We start from the raw sequence: 15,619 nt of genomic DNA on the forward strand, positions 1-15,619 counted from the left end.
ACAAACAAGTGACTTCAGGGTACAGCGGGTTAGGTAAACAAGTTCACCTTGCACCGCTACGCCTCACCACAATGCACTGAGCCCCTCGCCCTTGACTTACCAGCCCCACCCACTCCCCACCTGAGCACTGTGGTGCCCATAGCCCTGTGGGCTCACCAGGAAGTAACCTGTGTCTGCAGCGTGGAAGCTGCGTCGTACTCAGCTGGGTGTGACACCTGCCTTGTAAGGAGGCACTCACTGGGGGGAAAGAGACACCTACCCGGGACTTAAATCTGTTTTCCATGAAAATGTATCTTCTTATCACCACTTAAGTTTTCTTCTTTGCCTCTGATTATAACTATTGCGTTGGCATCTTTGAAAAGGAAAAGGAGGCACAGTCCCCATTACATGCCATGTCCTGTGCTACATACCTTCACGCACACTCTCTTAATTAGAAACTCGACTGGCTGACAATTAGATCAATGGATCCCGGTATTATTTTCGAATTGTGCCCAATCTCTGTCTTCTGGGTTTACTGCAATCAATCTTCCCTCTGGGCCTACAGACAACTTTCTGTCTGAAATCTTAAATCTGGTAACCATAGTAATGAAGCAGAGAGGAGGGGAGATCTTGGAAATGCAGTACAGATACAAAACAAGAAAAAGGAAAAGGAAAACAAAACAAAACAAAACAAAAACCCTTCCATTCTTTCCCATCTTCCTTTTCCTAATTTTTTTTTGCAACAGTTGCCTATAAGAAGCTATAGTTGAAGCACTAGTGAACAAGTAGTTGCAGGGAAGGTAGAAGAGAGCTGGGGCATAGATGATCTGCAGAACTAAATAATAATCCAGAAGGATGGAGCACAGGTCGTGTTTCTGGTTCGCTTTGCTGCTCTGAATGTCCTTGGAAGAAGCAACAGGAAAAGTGCCTCCTCATGGTTTACAGTGTTCGACTGCTGTTAATTTTAGAACAGAACCTACAGTCCATCCACACTCAACAGAGAAGACCTAGCTTATCAGGATCATTCAAATTCCATAAGAAATACGATCGGCCAGAGAAAGCAGGTTTATAGTTTTTCACCTGGAGAAAACGTGTTTGTTCTGCAACTGTGGAAAGCAATGAAGTAATGGCCCGGGGACGTCTCTTTCCTCAGGATACGCCTCACTGCCCCTCTGTCAACCCTCCTAAGCCTTCTCCAAGTCACACCTGGGTGATTTCATCATGATATTAACCTATCTCTTCAAAGTTAGGAGGAAGGGATCAAGGGCAAGACCAAATATAGATCGACTCCTGTGGACTGAGTTCTCAGTTCTTGAGTTTATTGAGCTCCCTGCAGAAATGAATAGCTCGCCAACCTTTGACAGCCAACAGCGTCTACTCCTTTCTCTCTGAGCTCCTTTCAGCAGAAACTGAGCAGTGGGAGGCAAGAGGAGAAAGAAAGAAGCGGCTATTTGGAAGGGTACTACTATGGCGTGGAGCCTCTAGGATGTCAAAAGTGGCTATCATAAAGACAGGCCTCCACAAACATGTTGTGTAGACCTCTAAAAATACATCCATTCTGTGCCTAGTTTACATAATATGAGGTTGCACATTACTATTTGTGGTTTTTTAAATTATTCTGTATTATATATTTTATATATTCTATGTTAGAATCTTCTTCAACATTATAACAGCAGCAAGGGACTTGCTGCTTAAATGAAGCCCTTAGAAATGAGGACATAAAATAGTGTGCGAGTCAAAAATAATCAAAAGAGAAAATACACCTGAACCAAACTGTTGTTGTGGGTTGATTACATTAGAGCAGGATTTCTCAAAATGGGATCAAAGTGATCAGACACTTCCGGGAGGTCAAGGAGGGTCATAGCAGGGCACAGTTTACTAAATACATCTTTCCTGCACTTGGGTCAGCACCTTCAATTTGGTTTTCCCTCCTGGACTTCTTAGCTTAGCAATTTTCATACGCAACCAGAGACTCCCACAATTAGAAGATACATAAATGGTTATCTTGGCCCCTAACCCACATGTTACATCAATACCAAACATCTCCAAGAAATGATCAAACACTTGAATATCTCTAGCAACAAGGAATTCATTACCTTCCAAGATGTTGTGCTCCATGTTCAGGCATAGAGTTGTTTAAAGTTCTTTCGCGTGTTGAGTTGAATTCTGTCTCCCTGTAACGTTAACCAATTGTTTTTGATCAGCAACCTTGGAATCATTAGTACAGATGCTCTTCCCTCTTCTGAAAACACCTATTATATGAGCCACGCTCATCTGTTTTCAAGGCCAGCCTCTCTTGTTCCTTCTATGGTTCCTCGTGTGGTGGGCTTTCAGGAACACTCAGCACCCTGGAAGGGTTCCCTTGCCCCCTACCCTGCACTCAGGCTGTCCTGTTTATATCTCCTACCCCTTTTCCTATCCGATGACTCAAGTACAACAGTCCATAAACTGGGATGTCAGTGACATTCTCTCTTTCAAGAATTTGAATGAAGAGGGCTCTAATTAGTAAGCTCTAATGGTAGTAAGGACCTGAGTTGAAAAGGTTCCCATAGGGTTGAGGTTGGAGTGGCCCAGTTGAAATATGCATAGGTAAAGGAAGCTGAAAGGAGAAAAGCAGAAATGGGGGAGAATCACAGCCCTGAGAGATGGTGAATAATCTCATTTGCTGACTTGCTTATTGGAGCTCCTGGACTGGTAGCCCTGCTTACACCACCATCAATATCACCATCGTTGCTAACAGTTACTGAGTACATACTATATACCGGCACTGATACAAGCCCTCAGTGTGCATTAGCTCACTGAATCCTTTCAAAAACCCTAAAAGGAAGATGCCATCATTCTCTATTTTTACTGCAGAGGAGACTGAGGCACGTAGAGATCTGAGTGACTTATCCAGCTCCCACACTGGTTAGTGACAGAGACAAGACTGGAAACCAGGAGTTCTGGATCTAGAACCCAGCCTTCTTACCTTTACAGGGCACTGCTTCTCTACCCTTGGTGACTCAAGAGATTTTCTTACAATATTTTTATAGTAATTTCCTAAAGAAATTCCCCCATTTAAGCTGTCATGAGCAGGTTTCTGTCCTTTGTAACAAATCTTCCCTGATTAAGATACAGGAAGATTAAAAGATACTAACACCTGGCCAAATGGCACAGACAAGTGTCCTTGAGCTGCTCTGTAGTTGCACTAGAAAGCAGGCTCAGTGAACCAAACGAGGCTGCCTTTACATTCGCTTTTCTGTAACATATCTGTAATATTCACGTATTCTTCCAGAAGCAGTGCATTCCATAGTATTATTACAGAAAAAAGTGCCATCTAACTTTCCTTTAATGACTCTAGCCTAACATCACCTCTTCCAAAGTATCCCATGGCCTGTACATTCCTTTATCATAGCAGATATCACATTATATTGGAGTCATCTGTCTGTATCAGGGTTTCCCAACCTCAGCATCATTGACATTTGAAGCTAGATAATTCACACTTTGTTGTGAGGTGCTGTCCTGCGTATTGTAGGATGTTTAGCAGTGTCCTGGCCTCTACAGACTAGATGCCAATAGCACCCTCTGCCCCACTGTGACAACCCAAAATGTCTCCAGACGTTGCCCCATGTCCCCTGGGGGACAAAATCACTCTTGGTTGAGAGCCACTGGTTCACATGTTCTAGACCCCCTCCACCAATCCCACACTGACTTCAAGGGCAGCGCTCTGTCTTTTGTGCCCTTATTTCTTTCTAATGCTTGGTACATTATGATGCTCAATAAATCTTAATTGAAGAAAACTACAGTAACTTGCATCAAGATGCTGTTTTGGGGCTTCCCTGGTGGCGCAGTGGTTGAGGGTCCGCCTGCCGATGCAGGGGACGCGGGTTCGTGCCCCAGTCCGGGAGGGTCCCACATGGTGCGGAGTGGCTGGGCCCATGGGCCATGGCCGCTGAGCCTGCGCGTCCGGAGCCTGTGCTCCACAGCGGGAGAGGCCACAACAGTGAGAGGCCCGCGTACTGCAAAAAAAAAAAAAAAAAAAAAAAGATGCTGTTTTGTACTTGTAAGCCTGGATTACCTGTACATCTGTATCTGGATGGGTTTAGTCAGGAAAACAGAGACACTATACACACTACTAGGATAAGGGGTTTATTATAGAAATTACGGTTTATATAAATATGAGAGTAACTGGGGGAAGGAAGTTCTGGAAGGCTATAGTCAGAGGACAGAACTTTAAGCTGAAGCTCTGGGGGGAAAAGCAGGTATTGACAGGAAAATCTGAGAAGCTATCATATCTGGCCTCCAAAGTGGAATCATAAAATGGAAGCCCACAGAAAGGTCTGTAATGCCGCTGTGTCTAACAGAGCAGCCTCATCTGACTCCCAAAGACTCCCCAAAATAATGGCCTCTCCTTCCCTTCTACCTTCCAAATCTCCCAAATTCCTCTCACCGGCAAACCCTTACCTGGAACTAATCAAGGAGGGAATTCTGGAAAATTCCGTAGGCAGGCACTTCTACAGGAGTGGAAGTGCCAGGTAAACAACAGGTAATCTCACCCAGTAACCACTTTTTGACACCAAGTGTGTATGTTATATATAGAGATCAAAGCATGATAATGGTCTGAAGAAGTTGGCAGTCGCAGCCATCCACGTTAGAAAGCAAGTGAATGCTTGACATGATGCGCTGTTGCTGTCGCTGTTACGCCTTTTAGTTCGGCAGTGGGCTCACCCTCTGACCACCTGTCCCCTCCAGTCTGCACTGTGTAGACAGTCTCAACATTCACTTTGTTTGTACCCTGAACAGATGGCAAACTACGCTAATCATCGAACAGCTCATACTCCAGATGGAAGGTGTTCACCTTCACGCTTCTTAGAATTTAGTGTGTCTTCCGAGCATTCTGGCCAGACCAGACTTGACAGGGACTACTACGAAAGAATTTCCATATGCAAGGCGCTGCTTCCCTCTGGGCATTGAAACATCACAACCATGTAACTGATTTCTAAACTACTCTCTACGACTGCAGCTGACATTAAGTGAAAACATTTCTGCTTTATAGATTTTGAGCCAAAAATCAAACAATTATTTTCAGATAATTATTTCCAGTCTATTAAAAAACAGGGTGCTGGAGGTGAGGTGTGGTCCAAAATAGAGTGAAGTACATAGTTCACTTTAGGAAATTAGATTCAAAATACGCATTAAAGGGACCTATACTTCAGGATGGCCCATGATGTCTAAGACATTTACTACCTGGCCCTTTACAGAAAATGTTTGCTGACACCTGGACTAGAGGGAGAGCAGCAAGCGCTGAGCTCTGAGAGGTAAAGGGGGGACATCACAAGGACTTGTACTTTACTGAGGTGAGAGCTGCTGGAGGTTCGAGCTCATGAAGATCTGACCTGACTCACACTTTAACAGGATCCCTCTAGTTGCTGGATTGAGAAGAGACCTTCTTGTTGGGAGGGAGGGTCTAGAAGCCAGGGGATTAGGTAGAAGGTGATCACTATAATTCTGGTGGAAATGGTTCCGATGCGCCACTGTCAGGTAGCTCAGCTCAGCACCGAGTGGAGGCTCTGGTAAGAGGTGCCTAGATTCTGGTTTGGAGATTGAGCTGGTTAGACTCCCTGGTACTAGATGTGTCGCATGGTCCCACACAGGTGCAGGGGACGCTAGAAAATACAGCCTCCCCAGGCGCACATGGGTGAGCAGCTAAAGCAGGGCTCCTTAAGTACGGGCGATTTTGCCCACCGAGACACCTCTGGCAATGTCTGGAGACACTTTTCATGGTCACGACTGTGGGGGAAGTGTGTGTTACTTGCTTCTAGTGGGTAGAGGCCAGGGACGTCGCTAAATATCCTAAAATATACAACATAGTTCCCTACCACAAAAATAACTACCTGGTCCCAAATGTCAACAGTGCCATAGTTAAGCAACCTGGAGCTCAAGAAAGACCCACCAGGGGAAGAAGAAAGAAAGATGGGTTTTCATGGGTTTTCATGGGTTTTCTTAGCCCAGCTCAACTCCCAATGCCCCAACCCCTGCAAGCCATTTGCAGGCTGGGGCAACAGCAGTTTTGGAACCCCAGCTCACACCACAGCTGAGCTCTGTTTGTCCTCTCTTGCCCACATAACTTCCGCCTGTTATTGGAGGTGAGCTTTGGCCCGAATGAGAAACCTTGCTGGCTTTTTTCTTTTTATATACACAGAGAGGCTTGTAAAAATAACATGTGTGATTGAGGCAATGAAAGAGATTTCGTGAAAGAGATTTTGTGTAATGATTTTGTGTACATTATGCACAGCACCATAGTGCAGGTATTAATGTGTTTTAAGAGATTTGTGAAGAAAAATGTTCCATTAATTAAAATTTCAAGACTTAAAACTGATATTTGGTGATGACCGTAGATTTATAGGAATTTTACTCTCTTCACCAAACCCAAATGGATGGCATATGAATTCAAATACCCTTAATATTATGCAAATACTCCTTAGTCTTTGCTATGGGTAATAACTGATAAGGTCTCATTTATTTGGGAAATACTTGCAAGTATATAATACATACTGGCTTTTCATTTACCTAGCTTTATTATTTTGATTTGCGAATAGATGCATAAATGAAAAACTATTTCTCTGTATTCTGGAGTGTTTGTCTCTTCTATTTATTTTTTTTGCAAAGAAGCATGCATTTTTTGCTAAGATTGTTAATAAGATGGATCTAATTTTACATATTTTCACACTCTCTGGGCTGCTCACTAGCTTAACACTGGGCCAAAAAAAATGGACAGTGTTCCAAATATAGATCATAAATACCTCAGTTCTTTTCTTTGTTGTTGTTGTTTTGTTTTTTTGTTTTTTTGCTCTATGCGGGCCTCTCACTGTTGTGGCCTCTCCCGTTGCGGAGCACAGGCTCCGGAAGCGCAGGCTCAGCGGCCGTGGCTCACGGGCCCAGCTGCTCCGCGGCATGTGGGATCTTCCCGGACCGGGGCACGAACCTGTGTCCCCTGCATCGGCAGGCAGACTCGCAACCACTGCGCCACCAGGGAAGCCCAATACCTCAGTTCTTGAGTGGCACTGTTGAGTTTACGTTTGCCCTAATTTTATATAAATTCAATATGCAAAATAAACCATAAAATAAATAATCTAGGAAAGCATTTTTCATATCACAAAAGACTTTTTTCCAACATTCATTTAAGAAGCATTTACCTTATATATAATATTCAACATAGGCAGCTTTAGCCAAATATTGTTCTAGGTACTGGGGCGATCAAGATATGCAAAACTGGGTCCTTCCACTTGAAGGTCACATAAAAGAGGCCGACATGTAAACTATGATGACAGCAGGTTCCATTATGGAGGCATGCGACCCAGTGCTACAGGAGCTGAGGAGAAACCCAAGGCCCAGGCTCAGGGGTCAAGAAAAGGCACCCTGAATAGGATGAGTAGAGTCTTGAAGGACATGGAGGAGCTCGCCAAGTGAAGAGAGGTGAGGAGTATTCTATGCAAAGAATAAAGCCAAAGACCATGAAACCCCATGAGAGAAGCAGGTATAAGACAGGACATAGGGGGTCCTTGAATGTCACAAAGGAGCTTAGGAGTGGTCATTAAGGAGATGAGAAACTCTTGAAAAGTATTAAGCCAGGAATGAAAGCAATGGGCCAATGGCATTCCTTTAGTTCCACTGGAGCAGAAAGCAGGGCTGGCTTCAAAATCTGTGGGACCCAGTGCAAAATGAAAACGTGGGGCGCTTGTTCAAAAATCATTATGAATTTCAAGATGGCTACAGCAAAGCATTAAACCAAGTATGGTACCCTTCTAAGCACTGGGGCGTATGAGGGCACAGTATGCATGCCCACAAGGCCAACCCTAGCAAAGGCATGAAGGCGGCAGGAGGAAGAAGACTTTAAGATCCTTACTTGCATACTGTCTAGTCTGCAGTTGGGAAGAATGTCTTAAACATATCAACCAGCTAGAGATTAGTCTCAAGGCAATATACTAGCCAGCATTATAGTCCTATACTCAAACTAAGAAAATGGCCAAATGGCTAATCTCTTCATTTTAAAGAGGAAATAGAAGAGCAAAAATGTTGAGGGACTGAGGGAATTCAATCTGAGCCTTCTAGATTCGAGCCCAGTGTTTCCTCTGCTCCTCTACAATGCCAAGGCTAGTGAGTCTGCAGTGAAAGGGATAGGATGGAAGTTCTTTGGGCAAGACTGATCCAGAGGCCGCAGAAAGGGCTGCAAGTGTCAAAGAAAGGGAAATCAGCTAGGAGACAATTGCTGTCCCCTCCCTTCCCCCAGGAAGCATGTCCTTTCTGAGACTTTTCTCAGAATCAAGAGGATCTTGCCAAGCACGAGTTTTGAATAATTCATAGGCCCAGCATTGTGCCAGGGAAGAGGACTACAGAGATGAGGTGGGCATACTCCTAGGAGCTTATCCTTTGGTGAGTAAAGACATTAGTGGAAATCAGCTATCATAATCCAGAGGCCCTGTCTATCTATTCTTTAACATGATTGGGAAGCAAAAAATTTAAATAATAATAAAAAAAGAAAATTGGAAATGAGTTCTAAACACCAATAGGTAGCTACAGACTCTTTTTCAGATTAGGGGATCATAGATGATTTGCATGTTGCCTTGTATATCTCAGCAGCATTACCATCCATACCCTCACCAACTCTAAAGGCTTCAGGCTCACCTGAGCTCCAATAAACCTTTGTACGTATCTCAAGAATCTCTCTCATATAATTCTGTATTTGGTTCTGTATCACCCCCCCAAAACCCAAGGTCTTATTCATCTTTTCATTCCCTTGGTTCTTAAGATAAAGCTCCAAACAGACACCACGGTTTGCAAGGCCCTGTGTGATCTAGCCCCTGGTCTTTTCTGAAACTTTGTCTCACCCCGCTTTCCTTCTGCATTCCACGAGCCATCCTACCATCTCTCAATTGCAGCAAACCTTCCTATCTCAGACATCTCCCAACTCTGCTGTGCCCTCTTTAATGCCTCTCATTTTTCAGATCTCTAATGAAATATCACTTCCCCAGGGAAAAGCTTCTCCTATCAGCCAGATTAGACCGGGACCCCCGTTAATATGTTCTCCTAACGCCCTATAATTTTCCTTCAGAGCCCTTATCATAGTTAGTAATTCCGTGCTCATGAGATTCTTCCATGAATGTTTGTCTTCACCTCAAGGTTGGGAACCACCTGAAGGCAAGAGTCTGATCTGTCTTGCTCGCCACTGGATTCCTGGCAAATGGCATAGTGCCTGGCATGTCCTTGGGACTTTTCTGACCACTCAATCTATAACATCCACTTCTCTGTCACTCATCTCTCTTAAGTGTCTTACCTTCATTGTTTTCCTTCAAAGCCTCCATCATTATCTGTGTGTGTTTGTGTATGTGCAAATGTGTGGGGTGTCTTATCTGTGTATATGTCTATGTATAAATATGTATTTGTGTGTGTGTCACATAATTTCTCTATTTGTTACTGTTCTCCCCACTAGAATGTAAACTCCAAAAAAGAAGAGACTTCATCTCCTTGTTCACTGCTGTACCCTCACCACATACCAGGCACATAATAGGTGCTCAAGGAATCATTTGTTGGAAATATGAATACATAAATGGCAAGTGCTCAAGAAATGAACACCAGAAGTTCATTCTTCTTCAAAAATCAATCATAATGATATCCTGCACTGAAAAAGAGATGATCCACTGATTTGCTTTTCTTTTGGAAAAAATGCTATTCACTGTCTGCCCCCAAATGACACTGTGACAGTTTTAATTTATTTCACCACATGCCATTAAGCAACAAGGGGTTATATTTGGTTTACTTTATTTCAGATCTGTTGTTCTACAAATTTCAGTGGGATTCTTCTTCCATAATCTTGAATGGAAGCCATTTGGGGCTTGCTAGGGACAAATTCATAAAAACCAAAGACTTCCAGAGTCTTTGGAATCAGACAATTTGGAGATCTGACAGACCTGATTTGAATTTCAGCTTCAACATTTATTAGCAATATAACTTCAGGAAGCCACATAACTTCTCTCGGTCTCAGTTTCCTCTGAAACCATGTGATTTGTAGGGATGGTTTGGTGATAGGACTGACTGTGGTTTTAAGTGCATGGTATATAATTATAATCAATACGTGATATCTATTTATTGTTTATATCTACTCCCAAACCCCCATGATACAGAGGAGAAAACTGAGGCCATAAGAATTGAGAATTTCAGGGCTTCCTTGGTGGCACAGTGGTTGAGAGTCCGCCTGCTGATGCAGGGGACACGGGTTCTTGCCCTGGTCCGGGAAGATCCCACGTGCCACGGAGCGGCTGGGCCCGTGAGCCATGGCCACTGAGCCTGCGCGTCCGGAGCCTGTGCTCTGCAACGGGAGACGTCACAACAGTGAGAGGCCCGCGTACCGCAAAAAAAAAAAAAAAAAAAAAAAAAGAATTGAGAATTTCTCAACACCATCCCTCCTCCCCAAGGCTAGGAAGCCCAAGCAGGGCTACCATTAAGCATCACCCAGCCTTCATTTGCTCAGGGGACTTTTTTGGTGAAAACCTGCTTGTGTTTGGACTCACACTGTTTCCTAAGGAGGGCTGGAGACTGCATAATGTTCTTGCATTGACTGAAGCTCACTGCAAACTTCAGTTCCAACTGGGCCATTTTCTATTCCAGTAGAAGGGCAAAGATTCAATCAAAGAATCTCGGTGAGAAATGGGATGGAAAGAGTTTTCCCCTACCCCAGTTTATAGGAGTCCTTTTATTTCCCCCTTTCTAGGACATAAAAGATAAATTGGAAATATGGGTCCCACTGAAATCTTTCATTATATAAATCCTATATTCTTTAATTATATTGAAATTATTTGCTTAAACAATTCAGTACGATGCAATTCTGGTGAGCTTTAGGTTCAGTTTCACATCTAGACAAGAGTTATTCCAAACACAGGAATGGGTGAATTTTACAATAAGTAAAACTGATGGATAAGATAAAATAAGATGATAAGTCTCCAATGAATTGCATAGCAATTGCATGGCAGTGCTTCCTACAGCAGACAGGGTTTAAGGAGATTTTATCAAAGTGGGATATAGAAATTGCACGTACTGAAACTTCGAATGGATGATTCATTTTCTGTGGGAATTTAATCAGTGAATAACAAAACAGAGTGAGCTAGAAGTATTTACTGCTCAAAGATACTGAAGATGGCAGGTCAGTAGCAATAATTAAGTAACTGGTTTTCTGGCTAATGAGAAGAAATGGAGAATATATGCCTGAAATTCTTTCCTCACTGAGAGGATTACACCGATGGTCCCTGTGAATACATTCAACTAATCTGTGCCTACAGATTGTTCTTTATTTTAGCTTCAGTTTATCCATGACTCAAGCTCATCTCCCTTTGCCCTCATATAGGAATCTTGCCACATTACCATAACGTTTTTATTCTGAACCTGCTATAAAGGCAATTAGTCATTCATTATAACACAAAAATTCAAATTGGTTGCAATTATGTTTTCTGAATCAAGACTATACCCTTTGATGTGGGTAATTTAAGGCTCTATATTTAAAATGCATTGAATGAATCATAATGGTAAATAAGAAGACCCTTAAACTAGCATTCATATCTCCTGCACATGAAAAATTAAATGGATAAATTCTACCTATGACAGATTTATTTTTCTGCTGGAGGGTTTTAAAGAATTGATTTAATTAGTTGTAACTATGCTCAGAAGCATAATTTGAAATACTGTTGAATGAATGGTGAAAGTATTTTCAAGCAGAGAGAAAACGCTCTTAAAATTCCCTTTGTTCATTATTCAACAAACTTTTTTTGCTTTGTTTTGTTTTGGTTTTTTTGCGGTACGCGGGCCTCTCACCGCCGCAGCCTCTCCCGCCGCGGAGAACAGGCTCCAGAAGCGCAGGCCCAGCGGCCATGGGCACGAACCCACGTCCCCCGCATCGGCAGGCGGACCCCCAACCACTGCGCCACCAGGGAAGCCCCAACAAACATTTATTAAGCGCCCACAGTTTGCACGGCAATGTACGACATAATAATAACCTAACCTGGTATCATTCTATTCTGCTTCTCCTAGTTAATTGAATGAGTTAATCTCTTCAGCTGTCCATTCACAGTATGTGAAGAAAGACTACAGAAATTAAATGAATGAGTCAGTCTGAAAAGAAACATGGATGTGTGTATTTAGGTTTCCTTTTGTTTCATGTGCTAAAAACAGGTTACTAGCCAACTACTCTTTCTATTTCTTCAGGGACCTAGGAAATTTAAAAGAATCTTATCTTACTCAGGCAGTGAACTATACACTTAATCATGACTTTCTAAGTGTTTACAGAAGTGAGAGCAGCAATTTGTAAGATTCTACAGATATGTAAAGGAAAAACAGCACAGTAAATTTAGGCAGATAAGGGAAAATGTATTTTGAGGGATTGTTTCCACTTGAAAAGTTATATTAGACTTAAAAACATAGACTAGGTTAGAGCTGGACATTAGAGCTGATCTAGGCCACTGGTTTCCAACCTTCTGCATTAGAGTCATTGGATTTTTCTAAAAAATATGGATTCTCAGCTCTCATTCCCAGAGATTCTGATTCAGTTGATCTGGAAGAGGCTGGGAGGGGAGGCAATCATACATATACTTGTAAAGGTTCCCTAGCAGCCAAAGCTGAGACCCACAGACCTAGTCCAGACTCAACAGTTTGGCATGAGGTCTCTGAGCCCTTGAAAGAATAAATATCTTGCCTCAGATCAGCACAGCTTATAACCTTTGGAGCCAGGCCTAGAACCCAAATAGCCAAATTCCTAGTCTGGATCTCTTAACTAAACCAAATCACACCGTTTCTACTTCTCTCACACACTGGTTAAGATCTAATTACCAGTTAGTAATAGGCAGGAAGAATAAGACTGCTTATAACCCATGTGACTAACAAGTCCCCTCCTCCTAGTGACCTGTGTGCTTCCATTCTTGCTAATAAGTCTTCCAACGACACTGTAATGATTAATATACCTGTTTAGTCCACATTTTAAAATATTTCACATATTTGAAACTTTTGCACCCATAAAATATATCATTCCCATTTTAGACAAAGAAACCAGATTTACTCTTTGAATCTGAGTCCAGTTGAAGTCTTCATTATAGAGCTTATAGAGCTGAGTACACGGAAGTACTCTAATGTCTGGCTGGGTTTTCTTAGCCAGCTTCCCTATATGAGAATGCCTTTAGGTTGGCCACTTCCACTGGGTTCTGAAAGCTCCATGCAGGTAGAGCTCTTGTCCAACTTCATCAACTGTCTCCCAGCATCTAGCAAAATGCTCGCCATAGACTCAACACTCAACAATTAATTGTTGAATGAAAAATCCTTATTACATTTTGTTAACAAATGAGACAGAGTATCCTGAACCAACTTGTGCAGGACAATCTCATATACATAAAAGTACTGGGAAGATGGTTTTATAAAGGAGTAGTTTTACAGTTATTTTATTAGAAGAGCTTTGGCCTGATTTTCCTGACCTAAATTTGTCCTTGCTGTACCATTTGGATTACAGTTGGGCTATCTCACATTAATATTATGTTAGAAGTCCTTCATTCAAATGATACAAATGAACTTATTTATAAAACAGAAACAGACTCACAGATTTCAAAAACAAACTTATGGTCACCAAAGGGGAAACGTGGCAGGCGGGGGGGATGAATTAACAGATACACACGGTACTACATATAAGACAGAGAACCAACAAGGACCCACTGTAGAGCACAGGAAACTCTACTCAATATCTTGTAATAACCTATAAGGGAAAAGAATCTGAAAAAGAATATAGATATATAGATATATATGTATAACTGAATCACTCTGCTGTACACCTGAAACTAACACAATATTGTAAACCAACTATACTCCAATAAAATTTTTTAAGGTCCTTCATTCAGTATATCTTTTATATGTGTGAAGGCACAACTGACATGCAATAAACATCGATGAAATAAAATTAATACCAAATTTTACTGTCTTTTGGAAAAATATAACCAAATTAATTAATATAACATTCTTCTCTAGCAAGATAAATAGTGCAGTGTCTTTGGTGTTTCAAAGGGGTGGCACAGTATTGTAGAAAACAGTAATCTAGTTGCAGAAGATGATGATTCAATCGATGGCTATTTAGAACTAGATTTTTATTAAGCAGGTCATTTCAATCCCATCTTTTCAACCCAACCACACACCCAAATTCCATACATTTGTCTCTATGTAGGGTATTTGCTCTTTACCATAAGGTTACAATTTTTCAGTCTTTTATCTAATTCATGTAGAAATAACACAAAAAACCACTGACATCAGCTAAAACGACATACGTTCATATGGTAGATATGAATAGCCAAAGAATCAATGTAAAAAGTTGACACTAGAAAAACCATGGTAGAAATATTCAACTCCAAACACTGAATATTTTAATCTCTGCTATATAACTGAGGTAAACTAGAGGGCTGGAGGGGTAAAGTTATACATTTAAGGGGTTAATCTTAGATCTAACACAAACATTAAAGCCAATGTTAATGGAAGGAACTGGGCTATGAATGAGCCACAATACTAGAAGTTCCTGGCTCAGAGCCAGGTACAAGGCAGAGATTCAGTAAATGCTTTGTTGAATGAAAGAATGGGTGAACGAATGAAAGAGTGAGTGAATGAACGAATAGTCCTCTTCTTAGATTTAGAGTGTAATACTGGGATTTGGAGATTTAGCTTTAAAACAGTCTATTCAAAGCTGTGGATCAATAAACTAGAATTTGGGAACGTCAGTCAGTGCTGAATATAATGTAGGTATTTCTGTTTGTTAATTAATTTAAATGACCATGGAGTCATTATTCTTACACTTAATTTCTCAGCCTGAAAAGTTAATGAACTGTATCTGTTCCATGAATAATTGAGTTGAACTTGAAAGACAACTCCCCATTCCAAAAGCCTTCCACACTACCAGTTAACTGTGATTTATCCTTTTACTTCTGAAGAATTTTAAGCACCTTCCATCTGATTTGACTGACAACCTATCTGTGCCTTCCCTGTCTTTATTCTTCCAGGAAGAAGATGTTACTCGTGAAAGTCGTTTTAATTTCAGTGGTTACGGGATGGGTCACTGCCTTCAAGTGAAAGATGGAACAGCTGTCAAGGCCACACCTGCCAGCCAGCTCCCACAGCCCCCCAAAGATGCAGATGCCATCAAGAAGAAGTTTGTGGACCGGGCAAAAAGGATTGACACGATTTCTCGAGCTGCCTTCCCATTGGCCTTCCTCATTTTCAACATCTTTTACTGGATCACATACAAGATCATTCGGCATGAAGATGTCCACAAGAAATAGATGTGCTCTTCAGACCCTGGGACCTTCTTGCCTAACTGTTGTGCTTGTAAATACACAGTGAAATTGTCTTTATATCACTTTGACAGAGGAGAAGACTGGGGGAGGGGGGAGGGAGGATCATGGGGGCAGGTCTCCTGGCACCTACATGAAAAAAGATAAGTTATCCGGGCAATGAAGGAAAATGTTTGCACAAAATTATGGTGTTGCAGAATCACGTGAGCATAATTCCCTTCACAGTCTTTAGCACTGCTCTTTCAGATGATGCATTAAATAGACATCATATGCAAAGTCAAGTACTTGAGGGCTATTTGTCT

The 15,619-nt window shown here is 41.9% G+C and overlaps 1 protein-coding gene across 2 annotated transcripts in view; it reads left to right on the forward strand.

Annotated features, from left to right (window-relative positions):
• GLRA2 (glycine receptor alpha 2) overlaps positions 1–15,305 on the forward strand; it is a gene marked incomplete at both ends in the record, with an annotated part of 179,726 nt that extends 164,421 nt beyond the window's left edge. For both annotated transcript variants that reach the window (XM_082610713.1, XM_082610712.1), the window contains one exon: positions 15,027–15,305. In XM_082610713.1, the coding sequence (XP_082466839.1) occupies positions 15,027–15,305 (279 nt within the window). The remainder of the gene's footprint in view (positions 1–15,026) is intronic.
• Positions 15,306–15,619: the final 314 nt, after the last annotated feature.

The sequence above is a fragment of the Mesoplodon mirus genome (genome assembly GCF_964341445.2).
Source record: "Mesoplodon mirus genome assembly, chromosome: X".
NCBI lineage: Eukaryota > Metazoa > Chordata > Mammalia > Artiodactyla > Ziphiidae > Mesoplodon > Mesoplodon mirus.